This window comes from Halichoeres trimaculatus, unplaced genomic scaffold (assembly GCF_033239565.1).
Source record: "Halichoeres trimaculatus isolate MK-OKI-2021-1 unplaced genomic scaffold, fHalTri1.1 fHalTri1_scaffold_8, whole genome shotgun sequence".
Taxonomy (NCBI): domain Eukaryota; kingdom Metazoa; phylum Chordata; class Actinopteri; order Labriformes; family Labridae; genus Halichoeres; species Halichoeres trimaculatus.
This window is the reverse complement of record NW_027437186.1, coordinates 9,130,743-9,154,416: the sequence shown is the minus strand read 5'-3', so window position 1 is coordinate 9,154,416 and position 23,674 is coordinate 9,130,743. Positions and strand designations below refer to the sequence as shown.

The window sequence follows — 23,674 nt, the reverse complement described above, 5'->3', positions numbered from 1 at the left end:
TGTAATAAATTCTACGTAAGGGGTGCTAGCTTAGCTATAGTAGCTCAGAACGGAAATGTGCGATAGATAAGTCAATGTGATATGACTAGCACTTGTATTAGTACACTCCATCCATCCATCCATCCATCCATCCATCCATCCATCCATCCATCCATCCATCCATCCATCCATCCATCATCTTTACCGCTGTCCCCTTCCAGGGTCACAGGACGCTGTTGTTTTATTTACCTTTAAGCTAGTCCCCACTCAGTCACCTGGCAATGAGTCACTTACAAACATCCCTACCTCTGAAAATGTGCCAGTAAAGCCTGAGCAGAAACTCTCTGCCTGCTTTCTCTAATATTATTTATAAGAAAGTATAGACTCACATGGTTTCTTCGGACACTTCTGACATTTGTGAAAGCCCCAGGACGTCCCAATGGTTCCACAGCACTGCTCCTGCTTAATGAGACCTGGCAGGGCCTTCCCACACTGGAACACAGATTTATGAAGACACACAGGAGGAAGACGATGAATTAAAGATGGTCACACATGCAGATAAAAACACTCTGTTTGCTCTCCAACCTTCCCTCATGGACAGTCCCGTATCTTGAAGACTAACTGTGGCGCAAAAGGTGACCTGGTGATGGAGTGACTCATATTTAATGGCCTCCAGCTAAACTCCACATTGTGAACTTTTACCATGAGACAATAAATCTTTTGCCTTGTGTTATATCTCTCATCTCCAGGATACATTATCCTTCAAAACCTTAGCGTAAGAGAGGTGGTGCTGTTGAAACCAAGGCTGGCTGCTTTGTTGTGAATTTGTCAGTTTACTGTTTTTTCTTGTCTTCATGGTTAGACGTGATTCACTGGTCTACACCTGTGGGGGTTGTGGTTGTTATTTCCACAATTCTCTATAAATCCTTTTGTCAAAGCAGGTCCAATCTTATTTTCTTTTCTTTCACATTTTGCCAAATTACATAAGATTTCCTTCATGGTTTCACGTGTTGTCACTAACTTTCTCTGGATCTGGATGAAAGAGACGTTTGAAGCAGCTCAGTTCAGCACACACAACATCTGGGCATAAATTGTGCAGTACCATGTTTTGTAACTCTGACCCACTCAGTCGTTAACAGTCAAGCTCGTAGTAAACTAGCGCTAGCTTGTTAAGCTAATATACCATGTAAGGATTATGTTGGCAAATGATCCACGGTAAAGCTGTTTCATGTCACACGGTGCTCTGTGTGGATAATGTGTTGTATCACCTGTTGTCTAAGCGCGTATTAACAGAGAGTATCTAACAGAGAGGCTCATCGACTGTCTCCTTTGTCCGCACGTGGTATAACTGAAACACTCCGTCATGTTACGGATTGTTATTCCCTGCTACTTCTTTCGTAGGTAGGCTAATAAATTGCACACCAGAGCCCAAAGTAAAATACTGGACATAACAGGCAGAGGACACTGATGTTCGCTACCACAATTAAGTTCATAAAGTTCATAAATACAGTTTCGACTGTAGCCTACATAGGACAAAAAACAGGTAGATGTCGGTAACATTACCTAGTCCTGCCCCGAAAAATTTAAGACCCTTGAGAAACCTATTTATTTTACATTTTTAATAAATTTAAGACATTTTTAGGACTAAATTTTAGATACAAGAATTTAAGACTTTTCAAGGATGCGGGGACACCCTGCAGATCAGTGGCAGCTGCTGGTCAGTTAAGGAGGGGAAGCTAATTTTTTCCAGCCTACATCATAAATTTGTTTATTTATTGAAACGTAAATTCTACCCTCCATTCCTTTTCAAGAAAATGATCTGTGACCCTGTCATACCAACCAGGTGTTTTTTCCAGGGATTTTACCAGTGTTCTCTTAACGCTCATCGTTTCTAAGAAAGTTAAACTCGCTGGGGATCGATAAAGCCTCCAGATCAGTCCAGAACAACTCAGAAGATGCTCTGGTGGAGGGTTATACTTCAAGATCGCTAACTGGCTCATTTCACTGTCAATCAAAAAAGGATTCGGCCTCAGACAGATCATCCAATCATCACGCAGAAGCCCAGCGTCCAGGCCAGCCCACTGCCTCATAGACCCCCAGAGACGCTGAGCGTCCGATGGGCGGGACAAAGCCCAGCATTTATCCAATGACCGTCCAGTTTCCACAGTGGAACAACCCACTCTAAGCTTCCCCACTGAAATCAAAAGACACTCAGTGTCCGACTGTGATAAAGCGCTGAGACGCTGCCGGGATGAATGAGAAGGAGGTGGAGCCAGTTACCTGTGATAGGAGCTGATTCTGAACAAAAGATGAAGGAATTCTAGCGCATACTTTGTCAATGTAATGTACACACAGCAGAACATATCATCACTTTTTTGGGGACATTAAGGGGAAGCTGAGCTTCCCTTGCAGTCTTAGAGCAATCGCCACTGCTGCAGAGAGACAACACATTTGTCCCCTGGCCTGCAGGACGGTTGTGCTGAAGAACTGTGACCATTTCTGCAGATTTTCTTGTTTTAAAAAATGCAATTTCTCATTTTCATGTTTCTCTTTTGACTGATGAGAACCCTGAATATCAGCTAATCTCCTTCAAGGTCAGATCTGCAGCACAGCCCAGGCAGCACATACAGGAAATTACTCCCTGTGTTGTCTCCCCTCTGAGCCTTCTCTGATGAAAGCATTCATCTTTTCATGAACCACTCCAGGTCACAGCCTCCACACCTGTCCACGCAGGGATACTGACTGTGGAGCTGAAGAGTTTCAGGTGAGATAATCTCCTCAGAAAGAATTTCATGCACTCCTTTTCTCAAGACCAGTACCTGACTCCCTGCGGTCTCCTGGAAGCAGCGACCCAGTGTGTTCTTGGAGGTGACGGGCTGGTAATGGGGGACCTGGTAGCCGTGCTGACTGGGGTAATTGATGTTGTATCCGTGGTGCTGGACTTTCTGGCTGCTCTCAGAGTGGTGGTAAGTGTAGCTGGTGGAGGATGAGGAGGAGCCTGACTGGGAGCCTTTCACCTGGTGTCCGTTGTTGTGGTAGTTGTCCAGCTGAGACACCTGGTGGACCTGGACAGACGCCTCTGGGGGGTGTTTGATGTGGATGTTGACGAAGCTGGGGCTGAAAACTGGAGGTACGTGATACAGTTATTACACCGTGTAATAATAAAAGATCAAAGTAAATGATCAAAGGTTATGGAAGCTGAACAACCAGTTATTAAGATGGTGAACTTGTTTATCAAGGGCTAGCTATATATACATGTAACAACCCTTCTGTGTATGCTGTGTGAATTAAAGGTGCAGTGTGTAGAAGTTGGCAGCATTTCACTGACCAGAAACACTGGCAATGAAATATGTTTATGTATGAAGTATCTTAAAATAGTGTTTACAATTATCTCCATAAAACTTTTGTTTTCTTTATATAGAGTTATAAAACAGCTTTTTATATTTATATAATCCTGCGCCTCGCTTATGGAGGCAGACATAACAAACGGCCATGTTTGTCTAGAGACAGAAAGAGCAAAACACTGATTCCAATATGTGCCTTGCCACCAGTCCTGAAATATACCTGGTGGTCAGGCAGCGAAGAAGAGATCAAACAACTGATTTTGCCATGGATACTCACATTTCAAATTGTGGCTTAAGAAACAGGTCAATTTATTTAATGATGCCGTGAGGATTATCTGTTTTGATTGCACTCCCTCACCACCTTCTGTCCTGGAGTCTCTGCACTGTCGTAAATTACTTTAAGTGAGGTGTGTGTTTGTTTGGGAATTAGATGGAGATCAGATCAAAACAAATTTTCTTTGTTCAAGACAACTTTTTACTGGATACATCGCGCCAAGGTAAGGTATTTTTCAGTACAGTTAAGTAGGGCCACGATTTGGAATGTGACATCAAGCAGACGTAGCTGCTGGCTATATGTAGCACTATCGGCAGCCTGGTGCTCAGACATGTCTATAGACTAATTTGACAACAAGTAAACACTGTCAGTTCGTAAGTTGTTTAGTAGCCGTTTATATTTAGTTAGCTGACAGCCCAGTGCTCTAAGACATGTCTGTAATGTGTAACGTTAGTGAATCCTGGTTATGTCCTGCCAGTCATCTACCAAGCAGAGCTAACGTAACCCCACTCTTTATTTTATTGATAGACTCTCAAGTTTGAACAGACCACTGCAGAATAACTGCTGACTGTGGGTTGGAATCAACATTAGCACAAACAGTTTAACCCCTGTGTTAGCCTTTAGCTCAGGCTGTATCACTCTCCCGTTTGGCTTTCTTCTTCTCTTCTGTCCTTTTTCTGTTCTGACAGTTTGGCTCCAGTGTCCACCATCACTACAAAATTAATCACAGAAATTGTTTTCAGCAGAAAAAACACAGATCTCTGTGTTTTATCTCTTCTCGCTACTGAACTTCATCAGCCGGCGTGGTGTTGTCATAGAGACCTAGATCAGAGCTAGCTAAATCAATCCGGTCTTTTTTCAAGATCACTTTCAAACTCCTCACAGTCCTTTAAATGAGACTATTTTAAGATCACTTAGAAAGTCCCCACAGAGACTTTAAGACGTTAAGATTTTAAACACTTCAGTTGAGGTCCCACATAGCCCTTGTTACTTGTACCACTTGTGTCTCTGGCTCACCTTGATTCTGGCCGTTGCTGTAGGTCAGAGGCAGGGTGTGTGTGGAGTGGACCTGAGTCTGGCTGTAGCCCCCTGACGTCTGTTGGTGCTGCTGGTGCTGCTGGTGCTGCTGGTGTCCGTTCTGGACGGGCATTTGGCAGAACTTTCCAGTAAAGCTGGGAGGGCACTGACACTTGTCCCTGGCGCTGCATTTACCTCCATTTATACACGGCAGGTGACACACCACTGAAAAGAGCAGGAAAGCACAAGAAATTCATCACATCAGCGCACTAATGCTCACACAGAAAGACCTGTGGTCAGATTCATGTTTGTGTGACTTTGAACACATCTGTGGGCCATTATGGTTGAGTGTGTCATGTGCAGATGGGGGCTGCATGTGGAAGGTGAGCTTCAGGACTCATAAACATCCAGGGAGAACAAAGTGAGACACAGGTTAAAGGAGGAGCTGGGTTTCTTTGAAGCTGGGTAAACCTGTCAATAATAAGTGTATGACCCCGGAAAGATCCAGCTCGGGCTCAGAACCAGCAGGGGAGCTGGGTTGTTAGCCGCTGTGTTTGGGTAGCTGTGAAAACAGGTGAAAGAAACTCAAATAGAAGTGTTGGTGTGAGAATTCACTGTGTGCCACAAATCAATGTGAACACTTTCCAGTAATTGGTCGAAGGTGTAAAACCCAAATGTGAAGATTTGATGATTCTACTTGAGCTTGAGATCCTCTCTAACAGTATGTCTCATCAAGTATTTTCCCACGGATCATGAACACACCACAGCCCAACAGGTGTGAGCGTCATCATCACAGAGCAGGCTGCAGCGCTCTTTCATCCAGAGGGGATAAACCAGGCACCAGCAGCCGTGTGTTACGTAAGAGTCCGGAGTGAGCAGAGGGATACAGTGAATTCACTGTTCTGTCGCCAAGAGACAGAAACACCTGGCAGCAAGGAGCCGGTTATATACGCACTGTACATTATTTTCTTTAAGTCGTATGGATGGAGGAAACATTCACAACACCAGATTATGACATCTACAGACTCATCTAGTGTAAGTTAAAATCAATTTCCTGTTTGAAAAAAACAGGATCCCAGACACAGACAAAACAGAAGACACACTTTGAAGCTCTGTTTGACATTTCTCCCAGGAACCTTTTTCTACTCTCTGTTTATCTTCTCTTTCCAAGAAGTCTCAGGCCTAATAAAGTCTGATGAGCACCAACATGAAACTGTGAACAGAGACGTGATGTAAAAACTGATCCCAGAGCAGTAACCTTACATGATTTGAACCGTGAATACTGAAACATTCTGCTGATCATCTTCATCCCTCACAGTCAACATTTACTACCACAGAATAATAAAAACACAACAGCCTGACAGGTCAGTTCTCTGTTCAGCTGGAAATCAAACATAACCCATTTTGGGCAGACTGCTGTGAATATCAGCAGTCTGTAATATGTATACAAAGTGACATCACTGGATGTTCTGACTAAATGTGCAGGTTTTCAAACCTCTACATATTCTTATGTTGTAGAAATCCCTGATTCTGTCTGTGAACTGAACAAAACACTCTATTCTAAAAATAGCAATAGATCTTCATGGGACTTTCTGAAACTAGAAAAGCACTCAGAGAGCGCAGACCTCCACCAAGCATATTGTGATTGTCACCAACACTTTAGTCCTACTTTAATGTTATACTCCCTTTCAGCAGACTGTCTGCTACAATTTGGTGTTAGTTGCAGGTTTGTACGATAATTTGTTACCTGACAGTGTTGAAAATTATGATGACCCAGTACATATTTCAAATTCTAGATCTTTGTATCCAGAATATTGCCAGGATCTGGATCGTACTTTTACATCTGTCAGAAATTATTGTGACCTTGTCTTGTATTTTTTTGCAAAGCAATCCGACCATTTATCATGGAGTTATGTACACATATGGTGAAAACAACCCTATCTCACGATGATAAAGAATCCTTTTAAAAGCTCCTGGATCCAGACGGTGATCCAGGTCACCTCCAAATTTAATCACTTCTTCCTTATCCCATTTAAAAAAATTCCTGAAATTTTAATCAATATCTGTTTGTTACTTTTTGAGTTATTTTGTTCACAGACAAACCGATAAACTCTTCCAAAAACATAACCTCCTTGGTGGAGGTAAAAAAAGATTTCATTTTCCAAGGATCTCCAAACTGGTTCATGACTTGATGGAGGTGCTGATCTCAAACACCAAAGTCTGCCATGTCTCCATCCCCAAACAACCTGATCAGTCTGGCCAATCAGAGAGAAGGGGGTTTGTGGAGTGGAGAGCCTTAAAGAGACGGTAGCTAAAACAAAGTGTTACAGACAGAGGCTGAAGTAAGAGTTTTCTGAAACACCAGTGAAAGAAAAACAGAGATTACTTTAGATGTAGAGATGTAGAAGACTGGAAAAGGCAGAAAACTCCTGCTTTAACCATTTAAATACAGCATCATGGGATGTTGTTTAAAGACAAAAAACAAACCCCACAAAACAGAAAAGATCTGCTCAGAAATAAGGGGTGTTGCTTTGTCAACAGAGAGGGCCAAACACAACACAAACCTACAATCACACTTCTTTTTAAGTGCTCATTTCTAAAGTTCTTGCAGCTTGCGTGCTTGCTTTCTGTCAAAATTGATCTGTTAAATTCATGATAAGTATGGACATCAAAGAGTCTTAGTAATAAGAAGCAACTTTAAAACCAAGAAGTGTCTCTCTTCTCTTTTTGCTTTCATTATTCTATTAAGCAGATCACAGGATAAGCTTAAAGAGCAGAGATGTGTTTCCCAAATGTGGTTCATGGTTTTGAAAGCCATCTTTTTATTTATTTATTTATATAAATATTTGTATTAGAGACTGGAAAAACTGTGTTCCTACACAGGATAAAGTGTTGCTTTGCTTTCGATGCAGGAATCGTCCCATTTCAGCAGAAACTATGAGACAACTCTTAAAGACTTCTCCTGCTTCTCTCCTCCAAGCCCTCCTGCCTTCACTCTCACACTCAGCTCACCTCCCATACCAGAATATATTTGTTTTAATCTAACAGTAGATGGTTACAATATTGTCTGGACGCAGCTGGAAAGAAAAGAGCTGGCAGTGAAAGGCGTCTTTAATAAAGGAAGCAGGAGAGGAGGGCCAGAAAGCTCTCAGCACTCTGGGAGCTGCTGTGCTCACCTAGGAGAAAATATGTTAGAGAAGCTGGAAAAACAGCACTTAAATCAGGTCTCCAGGGGCTGCAGCTGGCTAACAGGGACATGCCAATGAGTAGTGTCAAGACTTATCCTGAGTTTTTAATCTGCCATCAACTAAATATTCATTTGTAATTCACAGTTACCATTTACTTCAATTCTCACAGCATCAGGGGTGTGATCATTTACCTGATCGGGGAAGAAGATAAAAAACAAACTTTACAGGTACAGGGCATCAAACCCTGTGTTCTTTACACAGCTGGCCCAGGAACCAAAAGTAGCTCTGTACTCTGAGAGGTAAAGGTGCTGAATAGAACCATAAAAGGCTAATTCTCATAGGAGAACCCCTTCCAGATGGTTCCACCTAAAACCCACCAGGGTTATGCCAAGAATCGTCTGTAAACTATCCATCTTTTTAACCATGAGAGAGGAGAGAATGTTGTAGATATGAGCCCTTTCTGTACTTGAAGATGTTGCCTGGGAGGCACAGGCAGGCTGTCTGTGCTGCACATGGCTCGGACTGGCTGTCTGTGCTGCACATGGCTGTACCAAAAAATATATAACAAAACTCAGTTTAATCATTTCAAAACTGGCCAACATTGCATTATCATATCTAATTTTTTTAACAAAACACCATCAGATACATGGTCCATGCCAAGCAGGCCGCTGACAGTTTGTGTCACCAGTAACATTCTAAGGGACTCATCCATGGAGTTCCCTCCTCTTCCAAGGTTACAAAAGTTACCACAACATCAGCAACAACATTTTTTTTCCCTCCTGGGGGGGTGGGTGTTAATGCCTTAAATTGGTGACATGCAGGAAAGAGGCCGCAGGCTGGATTTGAACCTCATCATGTTTACTGATTTTGTTTGAGCGGTTTGAACTTAGGGTTAGGACAAAGACACCGGAGACCGTCCCAGAACAAGTAAGATGAATTGACAAGGATTTTCCAGGTGCATCTACATTAAAAATACTATTTGAAATATTTGAATATTTGAGGGTGAGGATCTTCTCATACCTGTTTCAACAGCCCTTGAAGAACCATTTCTTCCAAAAAAATGGTTCTCTGTAAACAGTTCTTACAGGAAAGGGGTTTGGGGGGGGGGGGGTGTCCTAGAAGAAAATTGTTCTGGGTAGAACTTCTGCCAGGCTGGACTTTTCACTGTTGTCCAAATCCAATCAGCTTTTCTGTGACTCCAAATGAAGGAGTTTGTCAAAAGTTCCCTCCAGGTGTTCCTGAGAGACTGAGTCCACCAGACTGTGACAGACAATTTGGAAACATGTCAGGGAACATGTCTTCAGTGTACAGCAGCTTAAGTGTCATAAAGTGATAACCTCTGGTGAGGTGCTGTCTTAAAGGGAGAGTGAAGCAGATTCAGGGGGAACAACAGGGGTACAGCTGCTCAGCCCCACAGACGATCTGACAGATGGATGAAGAACTGGGCTGCTGTCCCAGGGAGCATTTTTCTGCTGATTAGCCGCTGAAAGCCTGGAGGCCTCTCTCTTGTGTACAACCAGAGCACATTTGACTGAAAGCATTGTTTATTTCACTGTGATGTGATAATTATTTCACATCGGTTATAAATACTTTTTACAGCTGTTAACTTTAAACGTTTCCTCAGTTTAGAGGAATCTGCCAAACACCCAGATAACACCTCACAGAGTCAGGTCTGCTGGATCTGATGTCTCTGTTAACTGGCACAAACATCATCACCAGTTGAGCTTTTGGAGATCTGACCTTTTTCTTCCATTGCATCATGAATCAGCACTCCTCCTTCACCGCCGCACTCATCAGGTAAGTTTGATAAACAAGACAAGTGTGATTTATTCTCTCTGGGCTTTTTGAGCTCTGTCTGGACTGAAAATCTACAACAGACACTCAGCTCCCTGGCACAGGTCTGAATACTTCCATACGGATGAGATGGATGGAGGAAGAGGACGAAAAAGAGGAAGAAGGGTGAAGGGCAGGGGAGAAACAGAACAAGTGTGGACAGGCAGATGAGGCTGCAATTCCCTCCATCATTAGATCCAGCTGCAAGGTAGATTAGCAACATCACCCAGAGGTCAGAATACAGAGCAGGAGCTAAAGATCCGTCAGCTGCTGAACAGGCTCTAACACCTTTGTATGCTGCACTTCACAAATGCAGTGAGTAAAACCAATCCTGACACAAAATATACAAAATAATACAGGAAAAATTAAAGGTAGAGTCTGTAGGATTTTCCTAAAAATATATAATGTCAACTTTGAAACTTTGCTGAATCCTCTCCTACAGGCCTCTATACATGTTGTCAGTGTCTGTGTCTGCCTTGACCCCCTCCTCTGCCTGCGTGTTTATGTTTTAGTTATATTGGGTTTGTATCTGGGTAAAGAGTAAACGTGGTTACACCAGCCAATCACAAAGTGCCCCGTGCACAAGTGACTTTGCATGCTGATGAAAGCGAGTGTAAGCTATTCAGAAGAGCTACCATAGTGGGCATAGGAAGAAAAGCACACAACCAGAGTGAAACAAAAAGCCAAACCGATAAAGCTTTATCCTAAACAAGGAATAAGCTTGGCTTGATTCACACTCACTTTTGGCCCCTTGGAAAGCAGCTCAGGACAAAGAGAGATATGTGTCAAATACCCATGATTAGCTTGTGCTAACATGCCAAGTTAGGTGCACGGCTCTGAGTCTCTCCCACATAAAAACACGATGCTACAGGTGGTTGCTGAGCCAGTGAGCGTGTTCATGTAGTCACAGTCTGAGGCTCTGGGTGTGCTGCCGCTGGCACTGATCCGAGGAGGAGCCCAGAATGAATGTTGTGTTTGCTAACAAGAAACGGAAACTCCTGCACACCCTACTTTAAACTAGATAAAATTCCCCCAGAAAAAAAGAAGTTGTGTGGATTTGTAAAGACCCCTGGATAGTCAGAAAACCAAAGTACACTGTAGCAACATAAACTCTTGCATGTCACCTTTAGTTTTTATTAGATGCACACATGCACAGGTTTTTTTTTTCAATCCAATTTGAAATTGTCTGAAGATTTGGAGCCCTCTGTGTGCTTAAGCTGTCATCTAATTCCGTCTGGTGTTTGAATGTGCCAAAAAAAAGCATGCATGAGACTTTCCCAAGGACTATACCTTTCAGCACCGACTCATTTAGTAACCACTTTGGCACTTTTCCAACAGCTTACATCCCTGTGCATATATGTAGCTCAAGATGAAGGGACGAGGCTTAATGAGAGAAAATTCCCAGGAAGTCTGCCAGCCCTGGGTGCTGTCCAAAGCCAAATTTCAACTGGTCCAAAAGAAGCCTCAAGTGGACTTTCTGCAGACATTCAGTGATGTAAAGAGTAGACTTCACCTCAAAAACACCAACACTTCCATGAATGCATTAAGTATTGTTTCATAATAGTAGTTATAAAATAAGTTCATCTTATGGCCAGAAATATAAATAACCATTCGTTTTAATTCTTTAATTTTTTTCAGAACAAGCTTTAGAGGAAACTGAATAGTTCTTAGTGTAATCCAATCTATAAAAGTTTATCTTTGTATTTCCTGTCTGTAACTTTGTGTTTCTGCTGCTGCCTGTCTTGGTCAGGGCTCCCTTTATAAAAGGTTTTTGATCTCAATGGAACCAATACAGTTTTAATAAATAAATTAATGATAAAAAGACAATCAGCACTCTGAATGTGCTGATGGTAAATATTTGACTTTGCTAAGAGCTGTAGTGAGCATGCTCAGTCTGCAGGAGTGCTGCTGTTTATCGGTCAGTCTCAGTCTCAAAGAAACCTTGAAGGTCCCATATTGTGCAAAAATCACTTCTTTTAAGTGAAATTTGTGGGTCTTTGGTTTTCCTCCCAGCCCACAAAATGTGATATTTAATGACCTGTACTTAGTAGTGCTTGTGAATGTAAAATCCTGACCTAAAACGAGCTGTTTGGAATTTGGGGATTTGCCGACGTCAGGGATTCCCTTTTTTGACCAATCAGGAGCAACTCTGACCTGACTGGTCCAGCGGAGCAGATACCCCGAACCCCCTCCCCACCGCCTCTCCTCCCCACTACTGGAGAGAAATTTCTCCAGCAGCGGGGAGGAGAATGCCAAATTTGAAGAGCCATCACTGCTCTGTTTTTGGCTGTAAACAGCCACATAGTTCCATGCACGAGCTTCCCATCTCGGAAGAAGACAAGACTAAGTGGCTAGAGTTCATTTATCAAGGAAATGTGCCAGCTACACTCAGTAAAACTGTGCATGTGTGTGCTAGTCACTTCACGGCCGACTGCTTTTCCAACTTTGGACAGTACAACAGAGGGTTAGCGAATAGACTGGCCCTGAATCCAGGCGCATTACCAACCATCCTCCAACAAACCAGGACCCTGGAAATGTGAGTATTTTAAATGCTGTGTGCTGTGGAGCAGATGTAAAAGCTTTTCCTCAGTGTCCCCCCTGTCTCTGTGTTAGCTTCAGGATGCTAACTTTAGCTGCAGTTAGCCTGTTGTTTTAGTCTATAATGTTACAGTAAACGAGCTTTGCTGTTTTCTAAACATTGTGCACTGGGGGCTCGTGGTGCCACTCTCAGTGATGCAGAAGAGCGGGGCGGTATCAGCGGTCTCTCATTTACATATGAAGGCCACGCCCACTAAATCAGACCGTTCTGAACAGAGCGGCTATGAGAGCCTGGAAACAATGCTGCTGTGCTTGATTTATTGGCTTTTTGGACCAAAACATGTTACTACCATTTCATGAAGACATCAATGATCCATATTAAACTGCAGAAAAGGAGCAGGATATGGGACCTTTAAAAAACAAATTGTTGAGTTTAAGTCTGCAGGCTTTGAAAGACACAGTTCATCCAAAGGAAAAACTGAGTGGTTCTGGCACAAACAGTGACATGCTGTAAACTTAGGGACACTAGAGGAGTTTACAGAGGAACAATGAGACTCAGTGAACTGAAGGAGATAGATCCAGAGTTACCTGGTGGTGCAGGTGTGTAAACTGTGAAACCATGAACTAAGAGAGCACCTGCTGTCAGGAGTGAGACTTCAAAACAACTGTTCTTAAGGACTTTTCTGAATCAGAAGACGCGAGACGCTAACATACAGCTTCAGCCTGCATCACTCAGTCAAAGGGTCATTATCTCATTCAACAACACGATAACACTACAACAACACAAAGATAGGGCAGATTCCTTCACTGACAAAGTCTGTTGTGTTTAAGGATGCACCAATCCAATCCTGACATCGGTTTCGATACAGACTCAAAAAGCTAGATAGGATATCTTGGACAAAGAGTGAATCTTTTCAACTCAGTTCTTTGCTCTTTAATGTTCATCAACACTGGTAGGTCAGTGCTTTTTTGCTAAGCAGCGCTAAATTTATCATGAAGGAAGAGAACTAGAGAATCTCAACTGTTTGGAGGTTTTACTTATTGTTTCACAAAAAGCTTAGACGTCAACTTTGAATATGTTGAAGTTTAATTCATTGAAAATCCACTGCTAAGATTTAAAGTTAAACTGTAAGTCCTGTTAGTGTTGGAGATTTACTCAACACAAATTTATAATCCCATAAATAACAATACAATCAGTTTAAATACATATTAATTTCATTTTGGTTAACAAGGTTAGAAAAGTCTGAAAAAATCAAAATATAATTCCCAGTCCATCCTCACATAACTTTAGATTAATACTAATAATTAATTTAATGATTAAAAACTGGCAGACACTAAAGTCCAGATATCAGTAAATCAGATCTGTGCATCCCTAAATCTCTGTGATGGTAAACCATACCTGAGAAGGTGTAGATGAGGCTAAATCATCTGGAGAACAACTTTTTGCACTTTCATTTTTTCCACATATTCAGAGCGATGTTTGTCATTGATCTTTGGGTGAACACGTCATGTCAGAGCACATTGGACCCAACCATCTCAACAAATCCACTCCCACAGGGCAGAGGAAACATCCCTCGTGGTCACCAGAGTGGTGTTTCATTCTGTCTGAGCTTGTCTCACTCCAGTCCTCGTAATTGGTTCAGCTGAGTCAGATAGGAATTCACCTCGTTCCACTCGCCCCATGTTTCTGCATGTGTCGGAGCTGGAGACACTCATGTGTTCCTGGTAAGGACTGAGGCAGGTTCAGACACAGCCTGGTCTGCGCAACGCATTAAAGCACACCCACAGCGTGTGCTCCATTACACAGGAGCTGTTTCATGATACGCTATGGTTCAAATCTTATCCTATAATCTCATTTTAAAGACTTTTACACTTTGGTATGTTTTATATAACCTGTTTGATCATTACACAACTTCTTATCTACAAACCCTGGGTTTGTAAGTTTATGTTAAAACAGAATATGTGATGAAAAACTGCATTCAAATAAACTTGCCACAATTTCATTTTCCATGATGTTTGATTCCTCACCAAAAAACAGTTTACAGTAAGATCTATCCTACAGACAGGGGAAGTACTAGCGCATCACTATGAATGCTTTTGGTTCACTTCACCTTCATTGAATTGACACAAACCAAAAACTCTCAAATATCCAAACCTCAATGTCTTAAAGGGACAGTTCAGCATTTTCAGTGCATTTCGTGTCACCACCAAATGTATAAGCCACAGGGGACGACGGTCAGGATACATATGTCATATCTGACAGTAGTGCAGAAACAAATGGGCTCCAGGACAGTGGGTCACTGACACATTTCCTCTGGAAGGGGTGGGGCTAACGGAAACTTTTAGTAACATTTAAACTCACTCATAACCTCTGCAGGAGTCTCCCAGTTTTTAACCCTCTCTCCCACTGAACTCCCATTTATAATTTTTCTCAATTTTCTCCTTAATTTTCTCGTTGACACTGAAACTAACTGGATAACAGGAATGTCCAAAAACATGCTCATCAGGTTAATTGATCACTCTAAATTGTCCTTAGGTGTGAGTATGTGAGTGAATTGTTGTCTGTCTCTGTGTCAGCCCTGTGATTGACTGGCAACCAGTCCAGGGTGTACCCCACCTCTCGCCCAATGACAGCTGGGATAGGCTATAGCCACCCCTGACCCTGACCAGGATAAACGGTTCAGAAAATGAATGAATGCTCAGTGAATGCATCACCTGCAATCAGCAGTTCAGCATCCAACATCTCTGTGTGTGTTTTCTAGGAAAGCTTTGGGACAAGTTTGACGAGAATCAAAAAGAGATTGGTTACGGCCAACAGTACCTGGTATGAAGTGGTCAAATGGACAGCTTCAAACGTTCCCAAATTACAGAATAAAACATGGAGGTCAAAATGCATGTTAATGCAGCAGTGTGGGGCCTTGCGCTTTGTCAAACTGTAATGCTGGCAGGTATGCCTCAAATGAACTGTTAGCTGACCCAACTTCACAGATCAAAAACATTAGCGTCAAAAATCTAAGCAAGTGTTAATGTCTTTTTTTCTTCCAAAAACTTCTGAATCATTATGGTCCATATTCTCCTGACAAAAAAAATGAACTACTCAATTACTTACAAATAGAGAAAAAAATCTGCCAATGGGGTACAAAAAATTTGCTTGTCAAGTTTCTTGAAATCAAATTAACATCTTAAACCCAGTAATATACATTTTTCATTCCCAATGGGAAGATTATTTTTTACCCTTTACAAGCAGGCGAGGCTTCATTTTTTTTTAAATACAAAGAAATAAGATGTTTTTCTGGACTGGTCAGATGAATGTGGCTCTTAATAAGTCTGATAAAACATCTTTACCTAGAAAAACACATAAACACGATCACATTTATGTGATGGAAGAGTAGCAGAAAAATCAATTTTTCTATGATAGTAGTCAATTTTTTTGTTAATATTTGACTTAAGACAATAAATACATGGGGCATGTTAACAGATCACAAAGAGGGACTAAAGTCAAGCAGTCAGAAACACACCTGGCCTAGTTTTCATTGATCTCCAACCGTCTAATCTTCAACAGGATTAAAAAACAGCTTTAGGGCCACAGGTAGAAGTTTCACCCACAGAAAAGTGTGAGAGGAAAAAAACAAACCCTCAGGTTGACTTACCTACTCTGAAGTTTGGTGCTGTCAGGGTGTCTGTGGCGTGGCCGTTCTCACTGATGATGGTGGTGGTGTTTCCCTGCTCGCAGTTGTTGTGACATCTGCCTCCTATGCAGGTATATTTGCAGATGGTTGGCGTGAAGACCACCTTGATCCTTCCTGTGTGGTTGCCAACTGTCGCCGACAACGCGGCAGAAAGCAGGAGGGAGAGGGAGAGCAGACGGGTTTTGGTTACTCTTTGATCCATTGGGGAGCATAAAAAGTTAAAATGCTTTCAAGCTAGAGCTCCGTCACAATCAACTGGTGCGGCTCCAGTCAAAACACAAGTCTGATGTGTAATTTTCAATTTGAAAAAAAAAAAAAAAACGTTTGATGTGCCTCCTCCCTGCACTTAAACACTTCCAACTATCCCTCTCTATCTGTTCCTCCTACTCTTCCACTGCTCCTAAATCCTGTGGCGCCTCGGAAACGTGAGCAGGAATAAAAGAAAAAAAATCTGGAGAGAGGGAGAAGTCAGCAAACAAAACTCTGGGACGTCTTCCAGTTCCTCATTATAAGTCTCTGAGAGGTGGATATTGGCATCTGAGCACACCAAGCTTTATTCCAAAACAGACAAACAGCAGGCATGCCACCTTCAGCTCCTGTGCCTGCTTTTCTTGCTCTCTGGTTTCCTTTTCATTCTTTCTTCCTTCTCATATTTTACTACTGAGGTTTAGCAAACTATGCTCAGAACCTTTAGCGCCTCAAATAAAGAAAACAAGATTAAAAATCCTCTGCTACGAGTTTACACTGGGATCAGGAAGAAGTCGCTGTAGCCTTCAAAAGTGCTGTAAGACGAGGCTTATCTTCCGTCTCCCGTCTCCACCCTCGTAAAGACCCAGCCCTCGGTTCAGACTGACAGGAGGTGAGTCAGGAGAAAAAACTTTCACGGTCATAAAGCATCCTTCCTCAAAGTGCCTCACACTTTAAATCCATGCTTGAAATATATCTCCTCCAGCTCATTCACCTTAACACTTCAGCCTTTACGTCCCTTTTTTTTTTTTAAGGAGAGGCTCTTGGCATCCCTGTGTCAGGTCCAAACCCCTGTCTCCAGCACGCGGTGCTTTGTCTGGGGCTGTCAGCTGTTCGCACTAGAGAGTGCAGACACGTGGAGTGAAGCCAAGCAGCCAGAGGAATGTTTTCTAAACCTGAGAGGCAGGAAAAACCGCTGGATAACACGGCCCCGGGCTACCTAAACATTCACTAATAGGTGTAAAAAATCTACTATTAAAGAGGGACCTAATATGATGTAGTGGTTACCACAGCGTGCCAGTGGAAAGGTGGCTGCAGATGTGCTCTGGGGACCATATATGGAAGTCCAAGATTTAGAGTCTAAACATGTTATGCTCAATTCCCCTCAGTGGGAGGATTATTACCGAGAAGAAATAAGAAGGAATGAGAGATGTAAGGTGAACTATGAAGTGCTGAGTGTCCTGATAGCTCACTCTTTGAGCTCTGCAAAGAAAAGGTTCACCAGTATCTGCAGTGTCTTTCTGCTCTTTTGATATTTCACGGAGTACTTTCAAATATTTGATAGTCAGTATTAATACAGTAAACAACAGCAATAGACCAGGGACAACCTGGTCACATCATAACAAGCCAATCCAAAGAAATCCACATTGACACTGTGATAAAAAGGTCAGTGTCAGCTCTCAGAATGGGGAAACACTGACAGTCAGCTGGGCACAGATGTGAGATCAGCCTGAGGAGTCACTGGACCCAAAACATCTCTGCCAGAGAGAAGAGGAACAACATCATGTCCTGCAATCCAGTCAAAGACACCAAAGCTGGAGAGATTTCTGCTGTAATCAATTTGTTGTCACAAACTGGCTCCACTCTTTTGCTTCCCACTGTGTCTCAGATCCTGCAGGCCAAAGCCCCGAGAGGAGTCTGATCCGATAACCTAGACTTATATTTCTGCCAGGTGCCTGAGCTGCAATGCATCAGTTTGAGTGGGACTGATTGAGTGTGACCATAGACTGTATATAGAGTGGACAGCGTGGCTTCCCCATGTACAGTTTTGAATCCAAATACCCCCGTCACAGGCGAAGCCATTGGTAGCAGTTGTGCTGCCAGAGTCTGTGCAGTAGAGACTGTGAGGGATTCTGGGAGAATCTGAGTGGAGCCGAGTGACAAAAATATTTTTTTTTTCTTTCGAGTCTAATCACTTCTTGACTCTACCTCCTGACATATCCCCCCCCCCAAAAAAAATACACAAGAACGGCAGCTGTCAATCATCATTAAACGTGACGTAAAGCTTTGTTTCTAACCTCGTATAACAAATGAAAACGAAACTTTTCAGAAAAAAGAGGACAAGGCAGCCAAATGATATCTTCAAATCACCACAACAATCGGACGCGAGAAACATTTCTACCAAGTGTTTCAGTTTTTTAAAGTTTGACCACAGCTCATCTGGAATGACTGGAGAGACAGATTTTTTGACCTATACTGCAGCCAGCCATCAGGTGGAGCAGTTTTTGTGGAGACCTCACTTTGAGTCGAGCAAGATGACACCCATTTTTTTTTTACAGTCAATGAGTGTGACATGAAGTCAGGCACAGAAACAAAATTTAAACAGCTGGTTGACTTTCAAATAAAACAGACTGTGTCAATGCCAGATACTTTTTCACTTTCAGACAATAAAAACTTGTAATGTGTTCTCTGTGTATCCCTTGTGTTTTGATCAGTCTTTGTTCTTTCTCATGGTGAATTTATTTTGTGTGTCTTAGCTTGTTTCTTTGTGTCCAGAGAGTTATCCAGGGATTTTAATGAGTGTTTCAGAGGTTTTGGGTCCAAAAATTTATTTTCATAGTTAGCATTTTAGTCCTCCTCTATCTTTTGTTTTGGCTTGGATCATGGCATAACCATCATTATTATCAGACCCAGGCCTGGGGTCAACAGGTTTGAGGTTTTTGGAGACCAACAAAGACAGCATGGATGAGGAGAGGCTCACCATTTGGTTGAGAAACACAAAAACCCTCAGTTTTACTCCCCAGCTGTCTGGTGGTCAGACAGCTTCGGCTGAGTCAAGCAGCAATCTCAAGTGCTAAGATCTGCTGTTTCTCGGACGCTTGAGGTTGGCTCTGGAAGTACCAGAAGTCACATACACACCAAGCCAATAAAGCTGTTTTCAAAGCAGAAATTAACATATTTACAGCCTGGTTCAAAAAACGTCTCCTGTCTGAGTCGATAATTTTACTATCAGAACACACTCTATGAGGGTGAGTTTTTACAAACTCAGCAGTTTAGAGGATATTACGATCCCGAGCTCACCCAATCAGAGGCACTGACAGGCGCCCTATAGCTGTACCCGAAGCCCTCCCCACTTCCAATATGGCCACGTTTCACGATTTGCTTCAAAAATCTGCTTCAGAAACAGACAGGTGACGTCGGAGAGACTACATCCATTCATTACACAGTCTATGGTTTGAGTCCAGCGTATAACAGCTACAATGTTCAAACAGTGAGTCATCGTCAAATTAGTTAATCACAACAACCACAGGAATACAGAAACCAGCGAGTGTAGAAAAAGTACAGCTATAAAAACTGTGATCAACTCCTTCCTTCATCCCACTTCTTTTAGTGTACAATTAAAGGTTATATTTGCCTTATCTTCCCCTTTCAGTTCACTCCACTGTTCTGCACTGTAGGAGAAAATCACGATTTAAATAAAGCTTACAGCTGACACTGCAAACTGAAAACTGACTAACTGAAATCTAATCAAGTGTTTTTTGTCTTATTTTCAATAGAAAATACAATTTCAGACTTAATATGAATCGCGTTTACCTGACCAGTCCAGAAAATGTCTTGTTTTAAGTTACTTAAAGACAAAAATGAGGTCTGAATTGCTTGTAACAAGTAAGAAAATAACTACCATTGGAACAAGAGACATTATTTTCGTTAAGCAAATTTTTCTTATTCCATTTGCAGATTTTTTTTTTACTTGTTACAAGCAATTCAGACCTTATTTTTGTCTTTAAATATCTTGAAACAAGACATTTTTCTGGACTAATAAGTTAAATGGGGCTCATATCAAGGGTATTAAGACAATTTTTACTTAAAATAAGACTTACGGACTTGATAATATTGCAGTTATTTGCAGTGTAATGCAGGGAATAGTTGACAAGAGTCTTTTGCCACTAAGGCGATGGTGGCAATTCTAATTTTCCAAAGATCCCTTCAACACATATATTACCTGTATGTGCTATCGAGCTGCAAGCTGCTACCCAGACACAGTGATACCAATCCTATATCTCCGGCTGTGCTCCGTCCACCTTCTCACAGCCCTCACAGCAGACTTTGTAAGTTTTAGTCTCTGCTCTAAAGTCTGAAGTTGGTGATGTAGCCTGGAAAAGGCTGTGTAATCTTGGACATGCCAACCAGGCCAGGTGTGAGTAAAGCTTGTGGCAGTGGATCTGAAGAGTCTGTGTTTGTTCTGGAGAAACAGAGAGTGGACTTCAGCCAGGGGACAAACCCCAGCATGGCTCCCGGTGTCTCCTGTAAACCTCTGACTCTGCTTCTACAACCAAAACCTCTTACAGGAGCACCGGGTCAGTGCAGCAGAAACAAGACGGTCTGAGGTGTGAACGTTTTGCAGACTGCAGATTTTACTCCTTCTAAAAGTGATTATCTATAGTTCATGCACTGCAGATGTAGACACTCCAAGTAAACACTGAGGTATCTGAGACAGCAGCAGCAGCATTGGATGTTACTCATTTTAATCCAGATCAAATGTTCTGGCTTTTGATGTCTGTATTTGGAGATAAAACAGGGATAAATCAGAAATTAGGAGGAGGCTGCCAGAGAGCCACACAGGTCAGATTTACACCCAGCCTGCTCACTTTGTGAACTCCCAAGACACACCCTGAGAAGTGACCCAGCTGTTGCATATGGGTCACAACTCTTCAGCCAGTCAATGAGCTTTCTTTCTGCGGAAAATGAAAGTAGAAGCAAAACCAGGAGAGATGCTACCTTAAATGGATAAAATCACTGCAGCAGGTCAGTCACATGTCTCTCACCGGCTGCAGAACGAGCCAGAGGAGCAGCTTTTGATAATGGTCCAACATGCTGGACAGAGCACAAAGACAGCAGGAAACATACAACCAGCAACACCTGATGGCTCAAAGTCTGGGCCTCTGGGTTTACAACGATCAACGCAACCATTTACAGTTGTTACACAGTCAGTTTGAACATGAAAGCTAAAGAAATTTGGAATTTTCTTCACTCATGGATAAAAGCAAAGCATTGTAATGTGTGCTTTTCTTGCAGCTCCATATTCTCCTGGTTTATAACAATCCCAGTGATCCTTCAGACTCACCGGCCGCGCTCTGAGCAGCAGGTCCCTGGATACCGCCTTGACAAAACATTGTTAAATCTTCTGAAACCTTCCTCCCTCGTCTGGCTTCACTTCCATGCCTCTGTAACCGTGCACGCGCCACGCGCAGATCTCTTCAGCTGAGTCGAGCATATGGAAAGGGAGTCAGCGGAGCATCTCAGACACAACACAGACATCAATCAAGTTGAAGGACGAAAATATTGAGGGTGAGATTCAATCAGTCTGCGGAGAAGCTTGAGTGGAGAGTTGGAGAGATGGCGACAGGGAGGAATTATAGAGTATATAGTGGTGTCAGGGGGGTTATTTCTACCTTTCTGCTCTTTTCCACTGGCCTGTGAAGCTTTTCTATGAGCCATGAAAGGAATCAAAGTGCACAGGCCTCAGAGGTAACGCGTGTGCACCACACTTAACAAAATGAAGAACGGTGAGGAACATTTTTTAAAAGCTGATTTACATGTGTTCACTTCCACAGCTGTTACCTCCTTTCAGGGAATTCATCTTTTTTTGCTTCTCAAGTCATTTTTTCCAATTAGTGACTTTTTTTCATGACACGTGGATTTTTGTTAAGTACTATCATATAAAGGAGAGAAATTAGGCTCAAATACAGTCAAACAGATTTACAAGAACGCTTTCACGACTGTAGGAACAATCGGTGCTAACACTCGGTGCTAACACTCAGTGCTAACGCTCAGAGATCCTCTGGCCAAAAGTTTTTTTTGTACCAAATGCCATCAGCATCCTGAATTCAACTAAGTGACCAATCCACAAAAAATGACCCATACTTCCTTAATACTATGTTTTTATTATCTTGCTATGTCTTGTTCTACCAGTACTTCAATATTGTGTCTAATAAACATTTTTTGATGTGTGGAAATGTTTGTATTCCAGTGCTGCCTGTCTCCGATGCTGGTGAGCCATAGTCAATTTTCCACTTTGGTTGACAATATAGAATTATTCTATTCTATTCTATTCTATTCTATTCTATTCTATTCTATTCTATTCTATTCTATTCTATTCTTTTAAGTTGGTCAGGGTCTCTTTGGGCTGAAAACTAGGCTAGCAGCTTAAGGCTACATTAGCCAACATTGGATTTTGTTTTTTAATATTTAGGCTGGCCATACACAGGACAGTTTTAGGCCAGATTTGACATCCCCATGATCAGGGTCATGGCCTGAATCAGAGTTTGTCACTATCAAATATTTGTCCAATAGTCCTTGAGTGTTTGGTCTCTGGTGTAGATTTCTTCTGTCAAACTCACAATTATAGAAAAACACAGCTGTAGCTAAAAATTCAGCAATGGTGGGACATACTTGTAGCTGACCTCCCAAGCGCAATACAAAAATATTTACAAAACTTCAAAGAAAAAAAAGGATTAAATGCTATTTAAAAATGTGTAAAAGCAACCAATGACACCAACAGTAACTAAAAAAAATACAATTCCTTGACAATATGTCATATAAAACACAGCTGGTTGTCACCTTCTGTACTACCAAGACTGGACAGAGCTCAAACTGTGGCCCCTCCTACTGACAAAACATACATTTGTAGTATTTCAAACTTTTTAAACTTAAACACAATTCACAATTTAGTTTACAAATTGTAACGAACCTTTTATTAAAACTAAAACACATTTTGGGAAATTAATGACAACAGCAAAAGGGTTCAAATTTCTTCACCCATGTGACCTCTTTTGCCACTTCCCCATATTCCTCATTATCATGAGGAAATGATGCACCTTTTTCCTGGTTTGGAGACACAAGCAGGACATGCGAGTGAGTGTGCAAAATGTACAGTGTGCAACCTTCACCAGGTGAGTGAAACGTACAAAAGTTTGGTTCGTATATGAGTGTGTCTGTGTCGCTGCCTGCTGTCAGTGACGGCAGTAGACTGTCAGTGTCAACATGACCATTTTGCTGCTCCTGTCTGAGTCTGAGCCCCCCGGACCTCTTTGATATCTATGACTCTGACCAGGTCAGACCTGCAATAACCATTGAAAGGAGCCGATGGGGTCACCAAGCAGATGCTGGGTACTTTTCCAGCTCACAAGCATGACCTCAAACATAAATGTACCCAGAGCGTCCAAGTAAAAAAGAAAAATATTTGTCTGGAATCATTCACTATACACATTTCTTATTCCTTTTCCATATTTGTCTATTTTCTTAAGTTATGTTTGTTCATGCACGTTTCTATGAAATCTCATGTCTCTGGAGCTCTAAAAATAAAGAAATAATCATGATGGTGCACCTGACGACACTTAACCTGTTACATGCATGAAAAAACCCAAGGAAAGTTGGGTACAAAGGGGCACATGGTGGGAACTGGACAGAATGCCACCATGCACAAATTCCAAACAGCAGGTCAAACTTGTTGGCACCTGACCAGGGAGGATCAGGCTACAGTAAAACACAGCAACCATGAGATGATGGACAAAGGCAGTGGTTGTTTTGCTGCCCTTTCATTATAAATACAGTAGATTAAATACT

At 42.1% G+C, this 23,674-nt stretch overlaps 1 protein-coding gene across 2 annotated transcripts in view; it reads right to left on the bottom strand.

The window, feature by feature from the left end:
- Positions 1–23,674, bottom strand: part of ltbp1 (latent transforming growth factor beta binding protein 1) — a 141,758-nt gene that overhangs the window by 64,811 nt on the left and 53,273 nt on the right. For both annotated transcript variants that reach the window (XM_074675580.1, XM_074675581.1), the window contains exons 5-8: positions 15,824–15,991; positions 4,615–4,839; positions 2,799–3,103; positions 369–471 (exon numbers count right to left, since the gene is read on the bottom strand). In XM_074675580.1, the coding sequence (XP_074531681.1) occupies positions 369–471; positions 2,799–3,103; positions 4,615–4,839; positions 15,824–15,991 (801 nt within the window). The remainder of the gene's footprint in view (positions 1–368; positions 472–2,798; positions 3,104–4,614; positions 4,840–15,823; positions 15,992–23,674) is intronic.